This window comes from Ips typographus, linkage group LG4, assembly GCF_016097725.1.
Source record: "Ips typographus isolate SLU linkage group LG4, UJ_Ityp_2.0, whole genome shotgun sequence".
In the NCBI taxonomy this organism is placed as follows: Eukaryota; Metazoa; Arthropoda; class Insecta; order Coleoptera; family Curculionidae; genus Ips; species Ips typographus.
The window spans coordinates 12,802,983-12,830,557 of record NC_138425.1 but is presented as its reverse complement, the minus strand read 5'-3'; the positions used below and the strand labels follow the sequence as shown (position 1 = coordinate 12,830,557).

Below are 27,575 nucleotides of genomic sequence, written 5' to 3'. Positions count from 1 at the left end.
GTGGGGAGGCTTTTGGGAGAGGATGATAGGAATTATGAAATCACTTCTCAGAAGAACACTAGGTCGAGCTTCACTCAGCTATGAAGAATTGTTAACGTTGCTTTGTGATTGTGAGGCGATCATTAATTCAAGACCTTTAACGGAGATGACTGGTGACAAGAATGAACTAGTCACTTTAACACCGGCTATGTACTTAAGAGAGCAAGCAGAGAGCGGAATTCCCGATTGTGACCAAATTGATCGTGTTTCATTACAGCGAAGAGTGGTGCGGTTACAAACTCTGAGAGATGCTTTGCGAATGAGATTTCGAAGCGAATATCTGGGACAATTACGAGTGATATATAACAAACACCAATTGTCACGCCCTGTGAAGATCGGGGAGGTCGTCCTCATTGGCAGTGATGGTAGTAAACGACTAAATTGGCCGCTTGGACGGGTCACTGAATTGTTACCGGGAGGAGATGGTCGTGTTAGACTAGTCCGACTGGCAACTTCTGGAGGTCATGTTCTGCGTCCAATCCAGAGAGTGTTTCCTTTAGAAGTGGATGCTACAGATGAGTTCGAGAATACTCCGGCTGAAGGCGCTGCCGAAGATACCCAAGACTACTGTGAAAATAGTGAATCGGTGTTCGCGAAAAGCGGGAGTGATGTGAAAAGCAGAGTACCCGAAACGAAAACTTCGCGGAGTGGTAGGCTAATAAAGACGCCGTCTAGATTATTAGATTAGAATAAGGTTTATTTTTGTAGACTTGTTTTGTTGAAAAAAAAGGGGAAATTTTATAAGTTTGCTTTTATGTTGTGAGAAACTTTTATGTTGACAAAAGTTTCTCAGGTGGGAGAATGTCGCGCACTTACAATAATAATTAACCTCAATTCGGAACGCACTCTGTTTGTAAAGTATAGTGTGTATCGGGCAAGACGTCATTATTGAAAGATCGACATTTGACAGTGCATGTGTGTAAACCAGACTGGTAGAGAACCTAAAAAAAATAATGTGTCTTTTTGGTGGAAAAAAGTAGAGGTTGCAGAAAATAAAGAATTTAGTAATTTTCCTCGTTAAATTTAAATAGTGGAGTTTTATTTGCCTCAAACCGGTGGTTTGTGTTCGCGAAGTCCACAAGTATAGTAAGTTGTAATTGGTCAAAAAATGCAGTTTTCAGCTTGCTGGTTTTTTTTCACAAACTACGAACAGTTTACGCAATTAAGGAGCTAAGTTAAGTGACAAATCAAGTCACTCAAAACAACAGCATAAATAACAAATGATGACTTTTTTCAAGTACGGCAAGTACTTAGCAAGTTTACCGTAAATCCGACAGTACTCACCACATAAAAAATAAATCAATCAAGACGTGACACTCCAACACCTTTCTCAAAGACACAGAGGTGGGGGTCACCTTTGAGCAGCTGCGCGTATATTTATAAACATATTAACAACAATATTAATTGTTGCACGGCAAATTGCGGTTAACAATAATTTAAGAAAAAGGTGTTTTACAGGATAAAGGCGTGACAATTATTAACCAACCTGAAGTTTGCCTTTAAGCCAGTCGTACATGCCTCGGTTCGGGATAAAATTTCCCATTCCCTCGGGAACATGTTGATTAACACCGATTGTTCGATGATTAACGCGTTTAGTACGGGATAGAAGTTCGATATTGTGCCTGATTAGAGCAGCACGAACGTGTCGCATAGCGTGCAAAATGGCGACTAAGAGCCTCTATGTTGGCGTAGCTGTTGCGGAGCAACCCCAGCTATTGATTGATTTTTTTTTTTAGTACAGATCTAGCCAGAAATTGCTTTTACTCTTAGTTTTATTGGCGTTAATCTTGAGAAACAGAGCTATATGAAACTGATGAGCACTTCTCTGGCGCAAAAGTGTGTTTTTGTAAAATTTCCTAAAAAATACATAAAATTTACCACTGTTTTCGCATAAATATGCAGCAAGCAAACACCACAGTGCCTTATTTACATTATTATAATAAGGACGCGCCTCATATAAGGTGTGCTCGGTTGTACGACATGGGTTGGTCTAAACGACTCACATTATTAGTGCAATAACCCAGTGAAGGACTTAAAAAATTTACTAAAACTATAAAATAGTGCTGACCCTGTAGCCTTAATCGAACACAACCAGTTTAACACTAAATTAGTTAGTTAGTTAGCACAATTTGGGTACGCCACTGTACTGGTAAATTCATAAATAAAATCTTTAGGTCAAGGACCATTGTATGTTATAAGTGTGTATAATTCATGGAAACGTTTGCGTGCACTTTAACGTGTGGTGATTAAAAAAAGGGCTATTTTTCATGTCTTTTTAACATTCAAACCTTGCGACGATTGTGCAATTTCCGATGGAAAATCCATAGCTTATGCGTATGCATATGTGCCCACTCAAAACGTTTCAAGAATACCAATAATGACTGTGACTTTATGGTGAAGGAGCACAGAAATTTTCCTTGTTAATTAATACTGTAAGTGAAAGAAGTTGACAGTTAATGTATAAGTTAATTGGTAATGATTTCAATATTGAAATCAATGATTTTACAGCATAAGGCTGAATACAGTGTGTCCCAACTTCTCAGTTACTCACAAAACCTATACAGGTGTGGTAAATCCAAAAGCCACCATAGGAAAACCGCGTAACGGACAGAGAAACGTAGGTAATTGCATGCGCGGAAGAAAGACAGAAAACGAAAAAAATATCAAGTGGGCCATATTTTTAGCGCGCTGTTGCCAAACGCCGTGAGTATTCAATACCCTCGACAAACTTACTTACGGCGTTTGGCAACAGCGCGCTAAAAATATGGCCTACTTGATATTTTTTTCGTTTTCTGTCTTTCTCCCGCGCATGCAATTCCTACGTTTCTCTGTCCGTTACACGGTTCTCCTATGGTCGCTTTTGGATTTACCACACCTGTATACAAAGTCGGTTATATGGGGATTGAGAAATGTATTCCTGGTTGCCGAACTGAATTATTTTTAGCTCTTTTCCGGAAAATTGACTACATTTTATACATTTTTTTTTTTAAATAAGACATCATTAGAGTACTTAAAATATTTTAAAAAAATCTATCATGATTTGTTTCTTCGGGTTGCATTTGTACAATATAACTACTTGTTCCATCACCACCCAAAACTGCAAGTAAACAACAAAGAAATACCTCACCCGATCGAAACCGTTTAGTAAATCAAACAAACATCACTAAATCCGGCCTGTAACGACTTTTCTAATTAAACCGGTGGTAAAAAATAGACTTGTGCGATTCTGAACGCGTGGGCCGTCAATATCTAACTGCGTACATTTAGGAAAAAAATCTATTTAATCACACGCTTTACGCGAATGATTCCATAATAATAATTAATATATTGACTTAAGTGTGTTTTTTTTTCGGTTTTGGTTAAACGTGTTTATCATCAACAACTCGAAGGTTTGCGGACCAATACTAAAGCGATAATTATTACAACATTATAACGTTTTAAGCCATCAACAAGTGTGAATGATTGATGCGGTAAAACACCCAAGGCTGCAAATTAATTGTCTGATGAGTGATTGTTATTTTTGATTCAAATTCAGATGATTTTTGGAAAAAACTTACCTTGGCTTTTACTTGGCTTTTTTCCGCCGAAATTCCATCGATTTGCAAACGGGCATTGATGGCAGCAGCAGCCTTGTTTTCCTCATAAGTTAAATCACCGGCTTGAAGTTTCTTGGATTCGGCGACTTTGGCACTCTCTTTTTCTGCAGTCAGTCCGTCTTTTATCACCTACCAAATCAGTTCGTATTTAAAAAATATAAGTGAGTGAGTGAAACGCAAAATATGGACTGAAGTTTGCAGGAAAACACATCTCACCATATCCATTGTACACTCTTCTTTAATCTCGACTTCTTCTTGTTTGATCCACGAGACATCCTCATCACCACGACTAATTTTGGATGGGGAACAATCATAATCTTCGTCGAAATTCTCTGAAGGCCGTTTCAAGGAAATCGGAATGCTCAGATTGAATCTAGGGTCGGTGGTGGGTTGATGAGAGTGCTCCAAAAACACTCCTCTCATCACGGTCTCGTTATCTGATTACGATTACATAGTGCAAACTCTGTATCCAAATTTCGGGCGTTACCAACATACCTGCAGTGTAACAACGCGCCTTACACCCATCAGTGGAACAAACCCAATAGATTAAACCGCTTTTAAGTACTTTACGTTTTTTGAACTTGTAATCGTTGATTAATAGCATTTTTTTGCCGCGTTGGCTCGCGATACATTTTACTTCAACGTGTTCCATTACGGGAGTGTCGAGCTGGGCTTTGTCGAGCTTACTGGCTAAGTATAAAACGAAACAGTCGGGGTCTGCGTGCCTGGTCCGATCGATAAACTTTCAAGGACGAGTGTCCAAGTGGCAACGGTTTTTTCTTATTTTAGGGAGCCACAGGCAAGCTTAATTGTTATCTACCCTAAAATGATTGATGTTCAGGTGCAGCAACATCCCAACTTTAGTTTTACTATTTCAACGGTTCCAACCAAAAAAAATTTTGCAATTGTTAAAACCATATATCAATTATAAGCACTTATACTATGAACCTAGACGAAAAACTTACTAAATTAGACTGACGTCACAAATTTTGTCATTGATAATTTTGCCATTAATATAAAGTATTATGTAAGTTCAAAATAACTTAAGGAGGTCTTAATTCTTAAGCTCGGTTCTCATGTATCCGGAATGGGCCTATCCCACATATCATAAATTTTTGTTTTAATGACTGGAATCGAAAGAATAGGATTAAAAAACTAATTTTTCATATTCTTGAAGAAAAAATTATGGTCGTAAATGTTCCTACATTAGTTTGAATTTGTCCATTAAATTTAAAAGATCTGTTTTGGCGCGCATGTGACGTACGTAATTCTGGGCGATTTTATTGGCTGTTGCACGCCATCTGTTTCACTTCTTGTCGCTGATTGGTTGATAGTGTAATACGTCACCGGCGGCGGGCGTTTTAAACATGAGATTAATGTAGTTTTTATCATCATTTTTTTTCTATTTAGACTTAATATTTTTGAAAACAAAAAAATACGGGTATAATATTTTCAATCCGTCTTTGTAGTTATGAAATAAAAAAAAATTGTGGGACAGGCCCATTATAAAGGAGCGCGGGGTGCGGAATGAATGCTTTTTACGCACGGAAAACTCCTTAGGAGTTTTTCGGAAAAAAAGCATTTTTCGGAATAGTGTTAATACAAGTGGGTTTTACAGGCGATTTTGTCCTTGACTGTCCTTTCAAACTGTGTTTCTAGCAGTTCAAATTTTGACACTGTTTTTCTAACTGATTATACTCGATTTTTTAGTGTTTTTTAGACTATTGGATAGGAAATTTAATGAGGATTCCAAAAATGTGCTTAAAACTGTCATTTTCTCACTATAAGTGGGTTTTACAGGCGATTTTGTCCTTGACTGTCCTTTCAAACTATGTTTCTGTTAGTTCAAACTTTGACACTGTTTTTCTCTCTGACTGTACTCAATTTGGTAGTGTTTTTTTAGGTTTGTAAATAGGAAATTTAATGAGGATTCCAAAAATGTGCTTAAAACTGTCATTTTCTCACTACGAGTGAGTTTAACAGACGATTTTGTCGCTGACTGTGTTTTCAAACTTTGGCAGCACTTTTCTCCCTGACTGTACCGAATTAAGTGATATTTTTTTAGGCTATTGGATAGGAAATTTAATAAGGATTCCAAAAATGTGCTTAAAACTGTCACACTACAAGTGGGTTTTACAGGCGATTTTGTCCTTGACTGTCCTTTCAAACTGTGTTTCTGTTAGTTCAAACTTTGACACTGTTTTTCTCTCTGACTGTACTCAATTTGGTAGGGTTTTTTTAGGTTAGTGGATAGGAAATTTAACGAAGATTCCAAAAATGTCCTTAAAACTATCATTTTCACACCACAAATGGGTTTTACAGGCGATTTTATCCTTGACTGTCCTTTCAAACTGTGTTTCTAACAATTCAAACTTTGACACCATTTTTCACCATGACTGTACCGATATGTTTTTTGTTTTTTTTGGCTATTGAATAGGAAATTTAATGAGGATTCCAAAAATGTACTTAAATCAAACATTTTCTGACTAGAAGTGCGATTTTGTCTCTGACTGTCCTTCCGAACTGTGTTTCTTTTAGTTCAAAATTTGACACTGCTTTTCTCCCAGACGGTACCACATTTTATACGGTTTTTCCAAGTAACTGAATAGGAAATTTAACGAGGATTCCAAAAATGTGCTTAAAACTGTCATTTTCTCATTCCAAGTGGGTTTTACAGGCGATTTTGTCTCTGACTGTCCTTTCAAACTGTGTTTCTGGCAGTTCAAACTTTGACACTGTTTTTCCAACTAACTGTACTCGATTTTTTAGTGTTTTTTTAGGTTAGTAGATAGGAAACTTAATGAGGATTCCAAAAATGTGCTTAAAACTGTCATTTTCTCACTCCAAGTGAGTTTAACAGACGATTTTGTCGCTGACTGTCTTTTCAAACTGTGTTTCTGCCAGTTCAAACTTTGGCAGCACTTTTCTCCCTGACTGTACCGAATACCTATTGTTTTCATTCGATTGGCAATCCGAAGCCAAGCCTTCTTCAAGGCATTATTATCCTTGTGTTGAGGGTGCTTAGAATCCCACAAAATAGGGAACTTTGGACAAAATCAATTAGCGTAGTGTTAAAATTGTTTTCGTTCATCTCCACGGATTTTGACTATTAGAGAAATTTCAGGTGTTTTGCAGCTCCTTTAAGTTGAAACTTACTCAATTACATTTAAAAAGCTGATTGAAACTATAAAGTACATTTAAAAGCTTTTAGGTTGCTCTTTTTTCTTGACCAATCACAGACTAGGAACACTGCTGTGTTTTACGCATTTACTGCACTTGTGCGTTATCATTAGTTTTATTTTTACTAAACTTTTAGATTGGTACACGTGAAACAATGATACCAACCAAACCAATAATCGTCGTTACAATTCGTTGACGAAGGTTGCAGGAAACATAAATTTTGCCTGCATTCAACGACTTTAATTTCTTTGGGAAAAATCACGATCCATGACCAGTCACTAATTTACGGGCACTAATACAGTGACTCACACGATAATTACATTATTCTGGTAATATTAGAGGTTTGTATTGGAAAGGAAAATATTTCAGTTTACAGAGAAAAAAAACGCGTAAATCATATGGCCAGGTTAAATATTTACGGTTGGTGATTAGTGTGTTTCGAAATTGACGCAGGCAAGTTCAGTGGCCAAAAATAGGAGACTTGAAGTTATTTTTATTTTTTTTGAAAAAAGTCTTTGTTTTTATCTTGAAATGTTCGAAATCAATCAAAAAACCAGTTCTTGTTTAGAGCCAGACAACAAAGACGTTTTATAACCGAATATAAGAGACAGGACCTTTTTTTTGTTAATTTTCTCACCCAAAGTTGGCGCAGATACCCAAAAACGGCACGTGTGACGCACTTAAAAGCTTTTAAGAAACCCGTCCAATAATCATTTTTTCTGCTGTTTTATTACGTTTTAAATTTTGTTTATGGAATCTGGTTTAAGTTTTTGATAGCAAAATCCATAATAATTACATAACTCCATGTACTCAATTATTGCACTACTCCTATAGGTATACTTTTCATTAATAATGAGACTGAATGTGTTTCCGGTTTTAAAAATACAATTTCAGTGCCATTTTGTGGGGGAACATAAATTGGTCGATTAGATGTGGGTAGAGTCTGCACTAATCTGATTATTGTTGCAATGTTTATAGTGCCGTAAGTAGGTAATTAATGTTCATCATTGTCTGATCCGTACAGGTTTTTGAGACGCAACTGGTTCCACCTCAAAATTGTCAATTTCTTCAGTCTGCACATAAGCAAAATTTATGTTTCCTGTAACCTTCGCATTTAAAGGCAACCGTTAATTGTTTAAAATCACTCAAAACACTCGAACAATATATTATTAGAAACGTTGAAATTCTTTAGTCAATGACACTCCACCCACTCTGCTTTTACATTATTTACGTTCTCATGTTATTCATGTGTTTACTAACGTCCGCCCTCACTTAGTCCTTGAATTTCTTAACCCTTTGAATCATTCTCTATTTTATTAAACTTCAGTCCATATTTCTTAGTAGCAAATCAATCGGGACTCACCTTAGTTTTCGTAAAATTATTCATAGTCTTCTGCTCAAAAGTCAAGCCCTCTATGGCATTGTTGGGTTGAGGGGAACCAACCTCTGACGATGCCCTACTGTCATCTGGGAAGGTAACCAAAGGTTCTGGATCGGCGTCAGGGTCATTATCATTATCCACCTATTTACCCCCATAAAAATGGTCAGTAACCAAAACTTTAGAGTGTGTCTAAATTAGGGCGAATTATAAGACAAAAGCGACACACCGATGACATCAAATAAGATTGTTGAGTTGTCCGGGTTGTGTACAGTGTGCATTAGAAGGGGTGATACTTGAATTCCACCACTAAAAGGACCACCAAACTAGAATAAACTTACTCACTTGATGGAGTTCAATAATCCTATTTCATGTCATTAAATTCAATAGAAAGAATCCATTATTCTCCAGCCAATTTCAGTAGAGGTTAAAACAATCTCGGCAAGTATTGAGTTTGAGATTGTTGAGGTTATTTCTTACTTATAAGTAGTACTTATGGTCGTGCTCAACATCTTTCAGACCTTCTGCAGGCCTCGTGTTTTAACCATCAAAAATCAAAATAGTGTAAAAAACCAAGATGTCGGCAAGACGTTTTTGCACTGTTAATGCAGCCAAAAAAATTCTTTTTTTTTTACCTGTACCCCGTTACAAATTTTCGTTTTCGTTCGTCGTTTAGCCGAGGGAGTCCATCCCAGACTAATATGTCGTTTCACGTATCTCGACTAAAGAAAATTTGTTTCTTTGGTGGCCCTCTTAGCATATGTATTCGTATTATATGTCATGAAACGCAGACCAAACCCGAATATAACGTATACTTACTAAATTCTCGATCGAACTTCGCATTTTGTTGATACTCTCGGTTAGTCCGTAATTCGATAAGCTGCTCTTCATGTCGTTTAGATTGTTTTTCAAGTCCACCAGGTCGGATTTTACGTTGGACGCTTTCAAGTCCGAAGACGAGGACAAATGAACTCTTTGAGTCGATGAGGTCGATGACGATGTGGACGATTTCACTCGTGTGGTCGTCGAACTCGATTGTGAATTGGATTGCAACTGAAAAATCAAAAAAAATTTGCTTACAAAGAGTTTCACACAGTAAACGTCAGTCAGTTAACTGTAACCTGGTCAAATGACCCTAACATACAATCCGAAATATTTCTAAAAAGTGAATTCGAAAAGCCTCACAGTGGTAACGTTGCAAAACTGAATCAAACAATTATGTCACTTGTGACGTGGGACAATTAGGTCACTGCTTATACATTTTTCTACTAATTCAAAGTTGGTTATTTCAGACTTCAATTTTTAGTAAACTGCCTTGATCGCACAATCTCTCAAACAACCAACAAAATGGCAACCAACAATACACCAATTTTTAAACTTGCAAAGTCTGAGACAGTATGATTAAATTTACAACATTGCCAAATGTTTTTTCATGATTTTTGGTACATATCCACTGTTTAGTAGCCATTTGAAAGAAATTGTAAAAAAATATTCATAGACAGACCTCAAAAATTTTAAGCGTGTTGACGTAAAGGTAATCTCTTTATAAACTTGGCCTGAGTTTGCCTTTTTCTATTGCCAAACACGCAAATACACGGTTGAGTCAGTGTCGTCCCTTTAGGGAGGCTGTAATTATCACCTACCTTAAAATAAATCCAGTTAAACTAAAAAAAGCTCTAGCACTGTATGTTATACAATATTAACTTCCACAAGAATTAATTTGGTCAAGGAAAAACAAAAATTGGTTAGTATATCGCGGTTATAAAGATGCCGCGTCGGATTCGTAACTGAATCGAAAACCCTATTTCAAGTTGTATTTAAAACCTTGGCATATCAGTCATCTGGATATTTTTGTTTGTATGTGTGCCATGACTTCGAAATTTCTTGGATGTTTGGATGATGTGGACAGTTTGGACGGTGGCCAGCGCCACCTGGACGCCGCGTTGCCAGCTCAAAAATCGATTTCAAATCATTGAGATATTTAATTATATGAATCCAGTGTTGTCAAGCTTATCACAACTGTTATTTTTGTTTGGCCAATGAATAAACCCACTCAAACAACCGCATTACAAATTTGCACAGTAAAAAAATGGTGTTAGTCACACGTTTCATTCTCGTAACTGTTATCTCTGGTACTGATGCGAATTTCTAAATTTAGAAAATTTTCAAAATCGAGACGGGAATTGCAATTATGATTTATTTGAATACGTATTCATTTTTTCATTGAATCATCAGCTTGGAATGGAGGTAAAAAACCATAAAAGGAATAAAATAAAACCACTTTAGTTGGGTATGAATGGAATTCTTGTAAAGCAACGTTAATTGCTTTGTTGTTATTGCATAAGTGAGAGCAATTATTATTACAACGTTCAGTTAAAAATAAATCGGTGACTTTTATAGTTATTGTGTCTCTGGTATTCTAGCAAACATTATTGGGTGTTTATAGTTAAAAATGTTAAGATGAGTTATAGATTTAATTTTGTCAAGGATTTCAATAATTTATGACAAAAATCAAAAAGTAATAGAAAATTAAATGTTTTGAAAGTGATAAAGCGCACAATCAATTAAGTTATTGATGTTACGTCATCCCATTTTACTTTGACTTTTCTCATGCATTTTTAAGATTCTTTTTACCTGTGAACTTGTAGTAACTATTCGCGATGGAATATTCTTTATGGACAGCATATTCGGTTCATTTCCATTAGCATTGTGGTCGTTTGGAAAATCGGTAGCCATCTGCAAAAAAAAATCAAATTTGTACAAGAGAAAACTCCACTGCTTTGCACACAAATGATTCCCCTGAACTTGATGAATAATTTTGCATATAAATTGTTAATAAGAAACCAATAACCAAAAAAAACTGATCGGTTCACGTATCGTGAGTAATTTAGCACACTTTTTGCCCTTGACAGTCTCATATCAATATCAAGTTATGTTGTAAAAAGAAAACAATGGATTCTAATACCAGCTTATCAAAATCCACTCGTCGTAGGATAATCACGTTTATTATTGTTGGACAACACGATAAGTGTTCTATTTACCAAACGAGTTTCAAGGAAAAGTCACGCTTGCCAGACTTATGAAAACTTCAAAATGTCAAACGACAAAATCAGTATAAATAACGGATTAAATAAGAACTTAAGATTACATCAAAATTTGAATCGTAACCTAAACTTACTGATGAACTGTATTTGTTTGTAAACCAAAGCATATAATCATTGCAGTACTTATTCGTACGGGGTACTGACAATCGAGTCATACTTTTGTGCTTTCCTCAGTAAATAATCGTATCAGGCTAATTTTATCTGGTCGTTACTTGTCGACGATACGGTTTACTAGTTGCAACACGATCGTTACAACTTTTATAATTATCTCAGAGAGAGATAAGCTTTCTTACAAGTCTGAAAAGTCGTAGAAATGGTTTAAATAAAGTTTTTAAGGGTTAGAGTATTAAGGTGTGGTTAAGTTTGATGGTTTTAAGTGTTGTATGCTGAAAAAGAAAATATTTACTCATGTAATTGCAAAATTAATCGGGGAAGAATTATTTAACTAACGAGTGTATTAATGAAAACTATTAATCGTAATAATAAAATTGAGATTATTAATCGCCAATTTGAAAAAAACTAATTGTCAGTTGTATAGGCAACTCGGCAAATCGAAATCATAGGCACCCTTGACAATGACAGTGACATTTAGTTCTGTAATGGTGGATGTCAACTAAATAATGTGCGTCTATTTCTCTCTGTTTAATGCAAATAAAGAAGGATGGAACTATGCTATAAGCATATTTGGTTGCCTATAATAAAATCCTTCATTCAAGTAAAGCAATAATTGAAAAATCATGCATTAATGGGACTCATTAATGAACGATTTTCGCATTCGTTGTCGTCAATTAAAAAAGGCTGTTAATACATGGTGGACGGAAAAGATTTTCCGGCGGACAGCCAAGGGAGAAACAATGAACTTATTCATGGGGCAAATCTGAATACTTATGGGAGGGACAACCAGCAAAATAGAAAGAGAAGTAGGACCTTTCTTGCCCTTTTTCGTTCTTTTAAGTGGTCCCTAGATCTTTTGTTTTCCATTTTTTTCTTTGCCTCTCACTTTCCTATTTTTAAAGATATAGTCTATCCAACTCTTTTCCTGTATTATTACAATAATTTGATAGCATTTCTTTCTAGAATTGCTACTCAGAAATCCGATAAGATTATAAAATTATTGATCGTTGCTAATTTTACATTTGAATCTGAATGTATAAACTGATTGATTGAAAATTATGTGAATACTTACTAAAACAACTTAAAATTTCTTGCTAAAAGACAGATAAATTTCATGTCGGAGAAAAAATATGAAAATAGGCGCAAAACACTTCTACACTGGCACAATTATTATAATTTTCGATAACACCCGTTTATTCGTCGTGGCTAATTAAACCGAGATCAAATTACAATAAATGATCGAAATATTCGTAAGCCCAGATACGACTCGTAAATAATCAACAATTTTAACGCGCCCGAATCGAATTAGTCGTAAAATAAACGAAGCAACAAATTCCGGCATAATTTATTGACGAGAACGTGTTCTGTACGAAGGCCATGCAACCCACCGGTTACATAAAACGACAATAATAACGTTTCATGTAAATATTCGAATTAAAATTGACTGCCGATAACCATCAAAGGGGTGTAAACATAAACTGGCGTACCGTAGTTCAGTGTCTTTAACCGTAATTATTGATAAGCGCTTTTAAGATAGCTTAACAATTTTAGTGATAACGCTAGCATTAGATAGTGACGCGTCAGTTTTAGAGCAATAATCGGAAAAACCAGAACGTTATGTAGGGTGAAGAACTAGAGTTACGTGGTAACGCCCGTTTAATTTGCAGTTTGAAATAAGTAACATTTATGCAGTCCTAATTTAGGTAGGCGTTTCAATCAATTAAACCAAGTGTGGTTCAGACTGTAACAATACAGGTGAAAAAAGTCACAGTCTGAATCACACTTTTAAAAACTAACCGTAGGGGTGTCAAAGCGACTCCTGCGTTTCAAAAAGTCCTCTCGCTGAACCAATCCGGTTCGTTTGTTAGAACGCCAAGATTTGTCGTTCCAACTTTTCTCCGGCAACATGATTTATTTTAACCGAAATTCACCACCAAACATCAACAAAACACTCGTAACATTGTCAGATCACCTTTTCGATAACGACGCCCGCACTAATTAGCGTGGTTTTAATGTGGGCTTAAAAACACGAGGCTACAGTCCGTAGTCACGACCGCTCATCACTCGACCTCGATCCGACGTTGACTGGATTAGGCGTCCGTTTTGAGGAATGCTTTATTACCTACCTGGCGAATTGAAGAAAGGTGGGTGGGTCGTTATCTTATCGTCGTTGACTTATTCAACCAAACACAATTTTTCCTTCATTTTTTTTTCTTTAGTTAGTTTGAAATGGCAATTTGTCAGTTGCTTTATGTTATATTGTCAAAATTTACAACTTGACATTCTAAACCAACTAACAAGCATTTTACAACCTAATAAGTGAATTTTTACTGAAAATCAAGGCTATACACCGCAAAATTGGAAAATTAGTGATTTAACAGTGAGAGAGCACGTAAGAGTAATGCATTCCTTGTTCAAACCACTAGTTAAACAAGGACCTACTGATTAGTAAGTGACACTCGTCATTAGTGACAAGCAACACCGGAAGCCGTTTTAAGAGATGTAATTAATCCTAATCTGATTTATTTACTAATTTTTAAATATGTACTACTATGCACTTTCAATGTCATCATACTTTGAAAATTAACCAACCAAAGACAACGCACAATAACTTTAAATATTTCTAATTTGGACTAAAAAGTCCAAATTAATTATTATAAATAGTTATGAATACAACACTTTACTTGACAACTGTCAGATCCGTTGACGCACACAATCACGCTGTTTTTATTCAAACTAATTACAATCAAACAGAGACATAAAACCCAAAACATGATTAACTCCACCGGGATTTGGCTGCAGTAAAAACTTGCATAATAATTTACAATAATCCATTGTATTTTTTCTAAGACACCAAACGACGACAAGGTCTTAAGTATCGCTGGTATGGCGGTGGCTTGAAAATCCGAAAACGCGACGCTGATTCACGTTTATCGAGAATATTCTAGAGAACGGTCATTAATATGTAAACTCGAAAAGGAAATATCACCGTCGGCTAATTAGAAATAGGTACAAAATCACCCACGTTTAACTACTCCCGATTATGGTCCAGATTAAAATAGCTGTTATTGTGGCAACACTGCTGTCAGGTGGTTTTACCCTTTTTCTTGCTACTTGCAAGATAATTTAGTTGAAAAAAAATCACGTAATTAATCAGATTAAATAATAATCACACTGGCACCAAGCAATCAATGCAATCAATCATTACGGCTGGGTTAAATGAAGTTGTCAGGTAAACCAAGGACTTCGAAGTTGATTTATTTGCTCCGAACAAATATTTGATTAACCAGGTTGGTCAGTTTTTTTTTTTCTTCAACTCGATTAGACTTTTAACTGGTTGGCCAATTTACAGTGTTGTCTAGTCTGTATGGGTGGTTGATAATGGACACCGAGTAAATTACGCCTAATCCGATAAGTCGCGTGGTCTTGCAAGCACCGGTCTGGCGCCATGTTACTTTAAAAAAACCCCGGATGTTCCGTTTAACGGTCTTTGACCTTATTTTACTTGTTTCTCTCGGGTATTTTCAGCTTTGCGATGCCGGCTATACGGGAGTTGTTATTGCGCATTCCTGTCTGAAGTTGCTTTGTTTCTGAAGCTTCACACCACTACAAATCAGTACGCCATGATTAATTAAAAGAAGAAGATTTTGACATTTGAGGTTAAGTCGCAGGAATTTTGTAGTCAGTTTTACTGTTTTTTGTTGTAAGTTGTAATTAAAGTGTCCCTAAAGGGTAATTTAAACAAAACCCAAAAATATTAAAGCTTTCTGGGGTCACATCACATAGAATTTAAGGTAAGTGCATAAGAGCCGCCATTTAGGAGTAAGTACCTGCAGGATATGCAGGACAGTATTTAATTATGAATTTTCCAGGTTTAATTTATCACTTGCATGGTTAATAGGGTTGCTACTTATTATACTAGAATTACATAACTATAATTAATACAACAAGAATACTATTAATCTGTTTTTTAGGGGTGTCTCCTGGATTGTTAGACATGCCCTTGAAAAGGGGTGAAAGTGAGGATTAGCACCAATCAACTACCAGCAGGGGTTGACAACTGAGAAAGATGGCCAGTTATAGAAAATTAAATTTGTAAGTATTTAGAATAAGCATTATTATGAGTTAAAAAGGAAAGAAGTATGTGCAAGAAGTAAGAGTTAGGAAACCAATGAAGTTAGTCAGTGTTGATGCACTGACTCTTATAACCCTAATTTCTAGACAACTAATCTGTGGTTTTTAGTTATTATTTAAATACCCAGCTATATTGATAACAATTGTATGGAAGTTTTGGGAGAAACATGGTCAAATGTCCACAGAGGTGCGAGTATCACGGGGTTGTTAGAACAACACAAGCGAATTGACGTAAGTTGAGTACATTTACACCATCAATCAGTGTCCACAGAGTTAAAAAAAGCTTGCTAATTTACTATAATTTTGGAAGTGTTGCGGACTTTTTTGGGGCTAATGACTGTTCCAAACCTGACCTCAGTCAACACTCTTACGCAACAAGTTTGAAAAACATCACCATTTTCCTATTGGAAAATTTTGGTTTGGTATTCCGATGATCTTTACCTTAGCCAAAAGTGGTATTTTCGGCCTGTCCATCGCCGAACCTCCTCCGGTCATTGTAAATGTAGCTTTTTTACCACTGGGAACACTAAATGGATCATAATTTTTCGAAATTGTACACGGAAGCACGTTCCACACACGACACTCGCACACACGCTTCGACTACAAATCAATCGGTCGGAAAGCTGTAGCCGACCGTCGACTGAAAGCTGGCGGTCTTGTCTTGTTTTACAAGGCCGATGGGTCGAAATGAGAACTTGCAACCGCGCAATTCTCGCGGTTTTGTTGTCACAATGAACGGTTACATACCGGGTTGTCGAAATCCTGCTGGAACAGAGGGGGAGCGCGATATTTGAGTCGCTAAAACCCGCTCTTTAAGGCCAAAATTCGTGCTAAACCACTAAGGCTTTTAACGGAACTTACGTGGTTGTTGTGACAGGAATATAACGCGAAAGTAGTCAAGGGACAGCTGAGCGTACGCGTCGTTTTGCACGTGGAACCATTAAGAATGAGCGCGTTTACACCATCAGGCGTTACCACTTAACTAAAAAGACTGCGTGGGTATTTGACCTTTTTAAATTTGTTCTTATGCTATATTTAGGTATAGTTAGAAAGCTAAATCGTTAATCTGGCGAAATGTTTCTACGCATTATTAAAATTCAGATTCTAGTTAAATTTAACGAAAATTGTGTCGAGAATAGTACTTTAAACACGGACTTAAACTACTATTAATTATACGACCTCGTCATTTTTCATTACAGGGTGGATCAGTTAGACCCTGAATAACTTAAAATAAGTGTGTTTACAGCATCAACCAGCCTCCTCAATTAATAATTGTGTGTTTTAAAAATATATTACATTGAACGTATTGTAAGAAGTCTAGCACAACATTTTAGTGAAAACAAACCGTTAAGATTGACGTGTTGGTAACGAAAGCCAACTGATTAGTGTAAGTTGGCAGCCAATGCAGTCTTTCGTAATATGTTAAGTAAAAAGTTTATTACAGACACATGTTTTCATTATTACATTATCATGCATATCCTGGAGGGATTTTCCTCAATTTTCCGATAACATTCCAGTTTTACATAAACAAGAAAATTCTCTGGAATATCCATAAAGTTAACACTTACTTTGGATCGAACAGCATCCGAAAACTACTAGTTTTTACGTTCCACCCGGTATGGTTTTGATAAAGTGATTTTTTTCCGACGCGATAGTTACCCGACATACCTAGTTTCTGGCTATTCCCCAACTGCCAACTTTGCGTGTTCTCTATGTACTGGTCGCTTTCAATTTCAAAAATAGAACTCTGTTTAAGTTGAAAGGCGGTTTTATTTGTACACCTTTCTGCAGGTGTACTAGGATTGTTTTTTTTTTAATATTCGCTGTAGTCTAAGCTGTAAAACAACAAACTAGTATTGATTAAAGTGGTGCAAACTAACTAAATAAAACCATTTGTGGTAGAAAAACTGGCTGAAATTTTTTTTTTCCAGTTTACAGCTATGACTTTACTAAGAATTTTAGTCATTTATTTATTCTAGCTCTGTTTCTAATCAGGTGATAATAAATTCCAGCAAAATGTACACACGACGTTATGTCAATGTTTCCATTCATATACCATGCAATCAAAATTCCTGAGCTAATCCTTTAGTATACAATCCGGTGTTTTGGCAAATCTAGGAATTTTACAATAGTGTGAGTGTTCATGTGGATAAAACCACTTGTAGAAATGTTAATCGTTAGCATCGATCCACTTTCGTCATTCTAGGAAAGTAAAAACAAATCTAATTAAAACGTTTCCTGCTGCGAGGAAAGGATGTAATAAACCGTTTACATCCTATTTCGGTTCAGTTCACGATAAGCCGGGCCCGTGTTTCGGGCCGAAATCATATATAAATAACCTTTCACATTCTTAGTGCTGGTTAAAAATTCGCACACTGATTTCACCTTCTTTGTTCTGATGTTATCAAACTTTGTCGTTCACTTTCTCGTTCCGTTTATCAATCATACACTGTCAGTGATCATGTTCTGTCGTTAGTTGCTCCACATGTGCAGTATTTCCGCAAATAACACTGTATGTGATTGATCAAAAAAAGCATGATGAGCTGATTTGTAATAATTGACAACTGTATCAAATATTAGCCTTGTCTACCTTGTTAATTATGTTCGTCATGTCAATCCAGTTGATAACGTCAACCTTGCTAATTTTTTGAAGATTGGCCAGTATTTTCTACTAGTACGATTAGGATCGACTGATTAATCCCTCTGACCTTACAACTCAGATAGGACGTAAAATAATCAAAAACGCTATTCACTTCACCAGTAATTTCAGGTTGATTTACGGATTAACTTTCTAGAATCTGGTCATAAATTAACAAAATATTACTTAAATCATTTATTATCCAAAATTTAAAAACTTTTGTTAAATCAGAACCAAACGCCACAAAAATAATTCCTATTGTGTTTTAACTTGCAAAACAAAGAAACACATATAAAACACAAAGGCTTATTTGTTATTTTTACCACTCGGAAGTCCACTTTCATTTTTGCGCATTCTCGTGGGTGTAAAGTCATTGTCAATAACGCAATTAGCAAATTTCTTGCAACCTTGTCCTACGGAAACGTGTTACTTCATGATATTTTTGTTGTTACGCCACAACAAATTATTTGTATTTTATTAATGAAGGTTAGTGTTGTATAAGCTGGGATCCCAGAACGAATTTTAACCTACGTGAGAGTCGAAAAACCTCATAGAAATGCCAATCTCTAATAAGAATTTTAAAAATAGAATCGCGGAAAAAATATTTATTTTTGACCAGCTGAGCACGTATCGACCGAAAACTTGTTGGGTCGGGTTGATAATTTTTTTTCGGTTAATCTGAAATTTACGGCTGTTACCCACGCTAATCTTTTTTTAACGGTTTCTTTGTCTTCACATGTTGACCGTTGGTTATCCATTTCTTGATGAAATCGCAATATACACACACACAGTAAGCTATCATTACTATATAAGCTTTTGCTGCTCCTTATCATTTATTTACAAATTCGCGTAACACCATCTATTTGCGGTAGATGACACCTTCTATATTACACTCTTCCAGCGTCCTGAAATGTGTTTGGAAAATCGCGAATGAATCATCGGTCAACCAATAATTTAATACGATAAGATGATTCATTCATTTTAAATATTATGTATATTGATAACAATGCTACATTATTAATCACATGACTCAAAAGGTACCAAACTGATGAGATTGCGTAAACACTGACGTATTGTTGTCTACTTAGAGTGCAAAGCACTCAATATTGCATAAATAGAGGCTTGTTTTTACATGTTTTGTTTTAGTTAATGGGGAGAATGTGACAGAACTCAAACACGATCATCACAGAGAAGACACTAACGAAAAATCACCAAATTCTCAAACTGTTTGATTAAGGAAACAATATGACGAATCATGTGTTATCCAGTTGCCATTTTTTGTTAGACACAGGAAGTACAATCGCATTCAAATCGAAAACAAACCAGAGGAGGGTTGTAAGTATATTCAAATTTATTCACCTGTCTTTTGCGATTCGTATTACCGAAAATGCGCAGGAGTTCAATGGTTTCCGTACATATCTGACCTTGCTTGCAAAAAAACCGTGTATCCATTGTTCCTTTCGTCCAAACTAGGAACAGAAACGTTTAATAATTTCTCCATAACAACGAACGTTATCGATAATTTTATGCATCCTCGACTAGAAAATGTGGTTATTAAACCAGAGACGAGTTATTTACGTAGTACATGACCCATTTACACGTCGAACAAATGTAAGTTTCGTATTTCTGCAAACCGGTGCACAATGGCCTACACCGGCTGAATCAGGTTTTTCCCACGAAAAATGTTCCTAGTAGTCGCAATTTGTTTACTTTTGGTGTTTGGTTGCCTAAAAGGGCATTAATCTATCTAGTGTTTACTGACTGGGTGCATTAACCATACGTTTTGATTCCTTGAATGCATGTAATCTGTTCTTGTCAATGTAGTGATGAAATCAATCAATTTGTTCCTCGAATAAGTTTAAAAGAAACAATCTTTTTTTAAGTTAAGTGTTCATTATCTAATTACATAAGTTCTAAATATACAAAAAATGCTAGAAAGAATGCTTAATTCAACCTGAGACACACCTTCTAGGCAACTCGTTGATAAAATACGAGCATGTCAAAACTGTTGAAACTGAATGATAAATGGGCTATGCCCGTGATTAATGGCCGATTAGATCTTTATTTGCTAATGATACTACAAAATTATAGACTCGAATTGATTTATAAATAATTTATCTATTTCTACAACTGTCCACCAAATTTTTTTATGAAATTTACTCGAAACTGCATCTTCCGATGCCAAGTTTGACACTACAATCTCCAATCTTATCTCCAGCTGGTTGTCCGCCAAGCTATAATTTAATACCCGCGTTTTCTGTTCAAACTGCTTAATAGGCTGCTAAGTTGAATCAAATTCCAAGTAATCTAAGGAAATTTGAGATGGTTGCTGACCGGACAATTTCAGTGGGGGTTTGTTCAAAAGGTTACATCAGGCAAGTTAATTGTTTTAACTGGAGTTCAATAAAAGGCATTGTTGTTTGGTTAGCACATGCCAGACTTAGCGGACTCAGCCAGTTATTATGACACAAGGTGCTCAAATATGTACCAGAATAAGAAATGAAATTTTGATATGTTCTAAAATGAGTGAAATTTGCCAGAATAAAGAGATTAGAAAATTATCTTTGATGGCTACTTGTAGATGAAGTAAAATTCTGTAGTAAAGCAAAATTTGCAATTTAAAACTATCTCAAACGTTTGCGCAGCTTGAGACAGTCACGTGACCTTTACAATTAATCCTTTCTGAAAATGATTTTTATTAACTGGTTTACCATACATTTTGAAAATGAAAAATGTAGAAATATGGCTCACAGATTTCTATAATAAAAAAGTACAGATTTGATGTGTTTTAGCCGGATAGTCAGTGATTTTGATTCAATTATCTACTTTGGCTAGTTTATACCACATCTTTTGTAAACCTTAGAAAATCCCAGTCTTTCTCTCAAAGAAGAAGTCACATTATCTTTCTACTAATGCCTGGTGGCAAATAATAACTGTAGGCTCCTTTTCAGATCATTTTTCTATTGATCTTATCAAACTTTTTAAATTTACTTACGTACTACTATTTCTGAATTAAAACTTATGTAACTCAAAAAGCTTTAATGCGCTTTGAAGATCCGAGATTAACTAAAAAAAGCGGAGTTTAAGTGGCCAAAACAGTGTCGTGTGTGTGTGCAAACATTGGCACTCTCACTACACTAAATGAAATAGATGAATGAAAGATAATTGCACTAACCTTCCTGTTAAGTATTAATCGTCTCATATTGAGGTTGGGCTGTGCTGGCATCGTATACTTGCTCACCACCATAATTGAGGCTAAATTTAACTGAAAACCACCTCAAAAACTATAAAAATGTACCACACATCACAATGTAGGAGAACGTTTTTTTTTTTTCGAAATTTTTCGCGCGCGGTATAATAATTTTTTTCAAATTTTTCGGAAACTATGGGTCGTATAATCGTCGTTTGATTCAAGGGGAAAATTTTCGATTTCGTTATAGCGTTTCGATGTTACAGGATTCGTAGCGTGCACTGTTCGGTCAGAACGAAACGACAGACTATTTAAGCTCCCCTCTCTGTCATTGTGAACGTTGCTTAAAACTTTGTTGCTTCTTTCTGGGAAACGGACGCGATGCAACAACGCTAAAGCTCGGTTTCGAAAGCTTTTGCGAGCAGGAACGGCAGGAAGGCACCGACCGAACTAGGAAAATCCGATTTATGATCCAGGGAATGTCGCGGATTTGGAACAGGTGCCGAAAGATAAATAAACAGCAGGCATTTTTATAAATGTTTCTTGTCGCTTTTTTAGATGAAAAAAAAATGAAAGAGAGACAGAAACAAATCTTGTGTTATCAAAAATAGAAGTGTAATTTGTACACTCAAAATAAAATATGTAATAATAGACTTTTCCATTTTTTCTTATGGTTTTCATATGGGTTGGTGTGTCCTGAATGTGGCCATTTATGGGGTTGGTTGTAAGCAATCAAGAAAAATCGATCGAGTTTATTCTATTGTTAGATTCAAGGCAAAACTAGATTCTATATTTGGTTTAGATGGTTGAATGGTTTTGTTTTTAAATAACCATTCTGGTTAAGTCGAATTTTGATATATTTTGTACCCACCTTAGATTTACTCATTATAATTAATATTTATTACAGAAACTTATATTTTCAGAATACCTTCACCGGAAAATGGTTATATGGTTAGATAGAAAAAGATAACATTGAAAATCCAACATCTACAACAATTGAGCAATGTTTGTCTATTATCGCATTTTATTTGGTAAGTAATTTATTTTAGTAAGTAGAGATTACTTAAAAAACTTTACTACTAAACTGATCTTTAAATCTTATCATTCTAAAGTCTGTCAACGATAAGGTTGCAATGACTAGTTAGTATACATGGTTGCATAACTGATCTACTTTAATAAATACAGCTTGTTCTACACAAAACTTACTTAAAACTGTTATGACGTGTATGACAGTATTGCCATACATGTACGTCTTCCTTCTTGCTAATTTATAGTTTTGCTGAAATGAAGCATCAACAGAAACAACAAAAGTTACTTAACAACCCAAACTTCCTCACTCTATACGTCTCAAACTTAATAGAGTCACATCAATTTCGACAGATTCTAATCTGCAAAACCACTTTACGTAACCAGGAAGCCGAGACTAGAAACATAAACCTTGATGCTAATACCGAAATTAAGTTGTCCTAGCATTGACTGACCGCAGTCCTCTAATTCATCATAGTCAATTAAACGAAAATTAGAAGCCCCTTATAAAACGTTTGTCGATGTTCCCAGTTCACACACGACCTGTGAACGTTATAATTATGCAAATGTTTGTTAATTATCTTCGTGCATAATTATACACACCGATACAGTTTGACAATCAGCAACGCAGAATGCAAAATCGACAGTTTTGTTATGACCTAGACGAGTTGCATGAGGCTTCGTGTGAAAGTTAGGTTAACCCTATAAAATTTACAAGGGGAGATTTTTTCAGTTTCGTGTGACTTTCGTACAAACGGGTCGAGGGACAACCTTGACACGATTGTATAATTTATTTGTTTATTGTTTTGCGTGCGGCAAACAAAGATAATCCAAACGCCCAACAAGAAATGAAGGGGCTACCCCACGTTTCTGATAGTTTCAAATTCGTTATTAGGGATTCAGTAAAATAAAGCAAACTCTGGAAACTTTCAATGAATGTTAAGTAGCGAAACAATGGGCTATAAATTGTTGTTGAGGTTTTTAGAGACGTGAGCTTTTCACGATTTTGTTGTTTTTAAGTCTATAAAATTTAACATTTCAAAGAAAAGCTGAGTGTATTAACCAGTCTTTAGGAATTTATAATGCACTGACCTAAAAATCGCCTATAAAGTTTAATTGTGCTTAATTCTAGCTTTTCCAATCTGATGCAGTGTTCTAATTAGTACAACTTTACGATGAATTAAAAGCTTAATTTACAGTACCATCATCACTTATAAAACCGTCATCTACATAGTGACCCATATCACACGAAAATTGAAGAGACAAGTCCATTCATAATTTACGCTCCGACAGGTAATGCCGAAAGAATTTCAGGCATGCCAGTCTATTGGTCGATAATCTCTTGAGAAAGAAAAAACCAAAAAGAAAAAACTGTCGATCGAAATCTACATCAGCAACAGGGGGCGATGATTCATTCTCGAATACGCTAGACTGTCTGTTCCAGTCAGACAAGTCTCGACCAAAGAGAATGATGAGTTATTGACGTTTTTTAATAAAATCAATGAATTTGTCAATATAATGCATCATACACTCCAGTGGTCAGAAAGGTTATAAAGTTAAATAAAACGTTCCTACAGTTTATTCTATGCTACAAACCTAACCTTTCATCACAAAAGGAATAACAGTTATTACAAACTATTGCTGCGGCGTTAAATGTCATATACCCTCTAATAAGCACATCGAATACCTTAATAAAGTCTAAACTATATAATTTAGTAATTTTGCATAATGACTATTGCATGTAGAGAGGAGTAGAACGGTATCATAGAAGTTGAATTCAATTAGGACAAATTCCATTTTGCGAATGAATTAACCGATAAAAAACGAATCACGTTTCCTCCTCCGGGGACCACGGAATGAGTCACACAGTTACGTAAAAACCTGTCTGATGGGACATCCGCTTAATTTCTTCTCTCTAGTCACACTGCAAATTCTGTGAAATGAAAATTGTCGTTTTAGTCACTTTATTTATGATGGAAAAGAAGTAGTCAGATTTTAAGTAGTCAGAAGCTTTAAAAAATCTGTAAATACATCAGTTGAATAGATAAATAAAATAACAGAAGCGTAAACGTAGCGTACAAAAGTAAATTAATAGATTGATCCTTAGGAAACCGTGCCAAAATTGAATTTCCTTTTAAACGCTCTGTCGCCGTCTGGACTCGGCTTCTACGAAGAAACCCTAAATTTAGCAGATAATCTATTTAAATAACTTGATATGATGCTTTAATCGGATTAAATAGCTTTAACGATAACTTGTAGGGTTTCATACTGTACACACACGTTTGGTAAAAAAAATTATACAGTTTTGGTAAACTTTCGAATAAAAAAAGTTTGGAGATGCCGGGGATCGAACCCGGGGCCTTTCACATGCAAAGCGAACGCTCTACCACTGAGCTACATCCCCGCTTGCTTTGGATCGTTTTATACACAGTCACATTATAAACTCGCCACAGTTTACTAGATTTTTCGGTTTCAGTTTGTTTATCCAAAGTGATCAAGTTTTCTGTCTTTGTTGTACACACTTGAATTGGTTGTTTACATTGTTGCGACAATTGGCACGTGCCAAGACATTGTTGTAAGATAATTTAGTCACGTGATTAGTTTTCTGTAAATATTCCGATGAAAAGTGGGCCTTGGTTGCTACAGCAACAGCTAAATAACCGCGCCATTTTGTTTTTTGAAATTGTCATTTCAATCGGAAATTGGAAACTTTTTGTATATTTTAAGATCGAATTTGATCTCAAGGGAAAGAAAGTAAGTTTTCAGTTCAATTGTACCGATTATAGTCTGTTTTTTTAGTAATGTCTTCTGATTCTAGGTGTTTTTTAGGTAAATACAGTGGCTAGTTGATGAAAGAAGGAGATCAATTTCAAACATGCTGAACGCATGCATACGATGCACCAGGGGGTCATTTTAGCCAGATTAAACTCAGCCTCTCTGACGGACACTGACTGTGGATCTAATCAAATGTAAGTGTTTCCTTTCTAATGCAGTTCTAAACGTCCAACTTGTACATGGGTGGTAAAGAGTTGAGTATTCCAAATTGCTTTGTGCGTTAATGTAAGACATACATTTACAAATTTTCGCATACCTAGTTCGTGTAGGGTGATAAATAAACATTTGAGGCCTGTTCGTTTTTAATGCTATGTGAAGCGAGCAGAGTGAGTGTGACGTCACGTTTACGTAATTTGACTATAGTTGGATTTTTACCTTTTGAGAATGACGTCTTTTTACATCTTTGTTTATCGCATATCAAACATATGAAATAAACAATTTTAGCAAAAAAGGCACGTTGTTAATTTTGTCGTCCTGTCAAATTAAAAACGTTGACATTTACTGTCACTTTGATTTAAACGAATATCAAAGGTATAAAAATGCTGTGCTACAATGGGAAGGCCCAAATGCTAATTCTAAATGTGCTGCTTTTTTTCGAGTACGAAAAGAAACAGTTTCCAGATGTCAACTGAAACTCTCATGATCACTCATTTTTCAAAGCATTTGTAGGTTAAAATTTGTGATCTAATTCCAGACATGCGTGTTTTTTCACCTGCTTGACGTCATTCTCAAAGGGTAAAATTTTGACTATAATTATGGTTTTGTCAAATTACGTCATGATGACGTCACACATTCTTTCTGCTCTTTCCAGAGAGCGTCAAAATAAACGAGGTCTCGACACTATGGCCGTATTCGTTTTCACGCTCGACGAACCGAGTAGAGCAACTGTGTCGTCACAATGACGTAATTTGACAGTTGATTATATTATGGTTTTGTCAAATTACGACATCATAACGTCATATAGCGTAAAAACGAACGAAGCCTGAAAGTGTCAACAATATTCAAGAACTAAAACCAGCATTGTCATGCCAATATGTGCAATTAAATTTAATACAATTTACGGAAGCGGACTTCCTGTTCATCAGGCTCTTAAATCAGGTTTTTCCTGCTTATTACATTGCGGTTCGGTTCCGCCATTTGCCAGTCCTGGACCTGGTGTACGCAAACACGCTCGACGACGACATCGTCTTTGACGTTTTTTGGATTAATTTACTGCTGGTGCATGTGTAATAAATCTCAATCGTGCACGCGCTAACACGGATGTGCTGTATTATTGTGTTTAGTCAAAACCACTGGCGGACGCTATACTCGGTTCATGCTGTTTTTTTCTATTGTTTTTAATAATATACGAGCAGAATTTTATTAGATCAATTCTGGTTAAAGTCTCGTAAATGGTTGACTGAACTAAAACCATAAAATGTCCTAGAACACTGTCTCTCGCATAAAGAAATCATGGAAATGAAAACAGTGGAATTCAAAGTTAAGGTTTTGCCTGAAGAAAATCATGATTGGCCTGACCGGATTTGCATTTTATTCGAAAAACAAATAAGAAACCGACAATAATTTTATCTGGTTGGAATCGAGTCTGGCACCGTGGGCAGCGGAAACGTTGCAGCACTTCTTTTGCAACAACGCAACGATCGGCGTGGGCAGGTCGGCCACATTTTCTGAAACTTTTCTGCCATGACAGCGTCTTAACTTAAAACTGTTTCATTTCTTCGCATTCGACCGACCTATATATTAATTTAATCAAAACGTGCCGTTTTGCGTATTTAATTACGCTTACCTAATGCGGTTGAGCAACGTACATCGTTTATGTACGGTTGAGATTTTAGTAAACAATAGAACCAATGTTTATCTTCGGCATGGACTTTTGCATGGACTCGTGGTTGGTTACGTGTTTCAACTGATAAATTATACAACTAAACTTAAAAAGAATTACTTACCAAACTTATGTCTGGAGGAAGGGCGTGATCAATCTGGAACAATAATTGGAATGACTGAGGTGTGCTTTAAACTACTAATGAAATTGTCTGTTCTTGAAAAAGTGGTGAACAAACTTAACTTGGCAAAACTTATGGTATTTTTGAAGGGTAAATGTGTTCTTCTTAAGAAATGTCTTTGAAGCAGTGCACTAAGCTTATACCACTAATGGAAAATGCAAAGTAAATGTAACGCACCAATGTTCTATATTAATTTCTCATTGTGTTATTTTTTATTCACTCTGTATAACACTCAATAACGTTATTACCTGCGTTATATTATTTTCGAGGTGTCTAGGTCATTTGACCCCATAACGTAAACTGGACAAGAAAATCTCATTACTTGACGCATCTCGACG

General features: G+C 35.8%; 2 protein-coding genes and 1 non-coding gene across 22 annotated transcripts in view; 1 reads left to right on the top strand and 2 right to left on the bottom strand.

Annotated features, from left to right (window-relative positions):
- The window catches only part of Sarm (sterile alpha and armadillo motif), a 44,795-nt gene that overhangs the window by 12,298 nt on the left and 4,922 nt on the right, over window positions 1-27,575 (bottom strand). For 2 of the 14 annotated variants that reach the window (XM_081977222.1, XM_081977221.1), the window contains exons 1-6: window positions 13,209-13,493; window positions 10,828-10,929; window positions 9,013-9,246; window positions 8,829-8,915; window positions 8,179-8,337; window positions 3,597-3,764 (exon numbers count right to left, since the gene is read on the bottom strand). In XM_081977222.1, coding sequence (XP_081833348.1) covers window positions 3,597-3,764; window positions 8,179-8,337; window positions 8,829-8,915; window positions 9,013-9,246; window positions 10,828-10,929; window positions 13,209-13,319 — 861 coding nt within the window. In that variant the 5' untranslated portion in view covers window positions 13,320-13,493. Of the gene's footprint in view, window positions 1-3,596; window positions 3,765-8,178; window positions 8,338-8,828; window positions 8,916-9,012; window positions 9,247-9,836; window positions 9,997-10,827; window positions 10,930-11,371; window positions 11,468-12,483; window positions 12,503-13,208; window positions 13,494-15,986; window positions 16,159-17,113; window positions 17,254-21,358; window positions 21,645-27,180; window positions 27,214-27,575 lie in introns of those variants that run through there. The other 12 variants (XM_081977210.1, XM_081977211.1, XM_081977217.1 and 9 more) reach the window with 10 other exon arrangements.
- Window positions 15,053-27,575, top strand: part of LOC145727611 (uncharacterized) — a 35,555-nt gene continuing 23,032 nt past the window's right edge. For 3 of the 7 annotated variants that reach the window (XM_081977302.1, XM_081977303.1, XM_081977297.1), the window contains exons 1-2: window positions 25,024-25,153; window positions 25,218-25,368. In XM_081977302.1, coding sequence (XP_081833428.1) covers window positions 25,286-25,368 — 83 coding nt within the window. In that variant the 5' untranslated portion in view covers window positions 25,024-25,153; window positions 25,218-25,285. Of the gene's footprint in view, window positions 15,206-15,385; window positions 15,565-15,654; window positions 15,777-19,329; window positions 19,519-22,296; window positions 22,405-25,007; window positions 25,154-25,217; window positions 25,369-27,575 lie in introns of those variants that run through there. The other 4 variants (XM_081977299.1, XM_081977300.1, XM_081977301.1 and 1 more) reach the window with 4 other exon arrangements.
- On the bottom strand, window positions 24,732-24,803 carry TRNAA-UGC (transfer RNA alanine (anticodon UGC)). Its single transcript has one exon. It is a non-coding gene; the product is annotated as a tRNA-Ala (tRNA).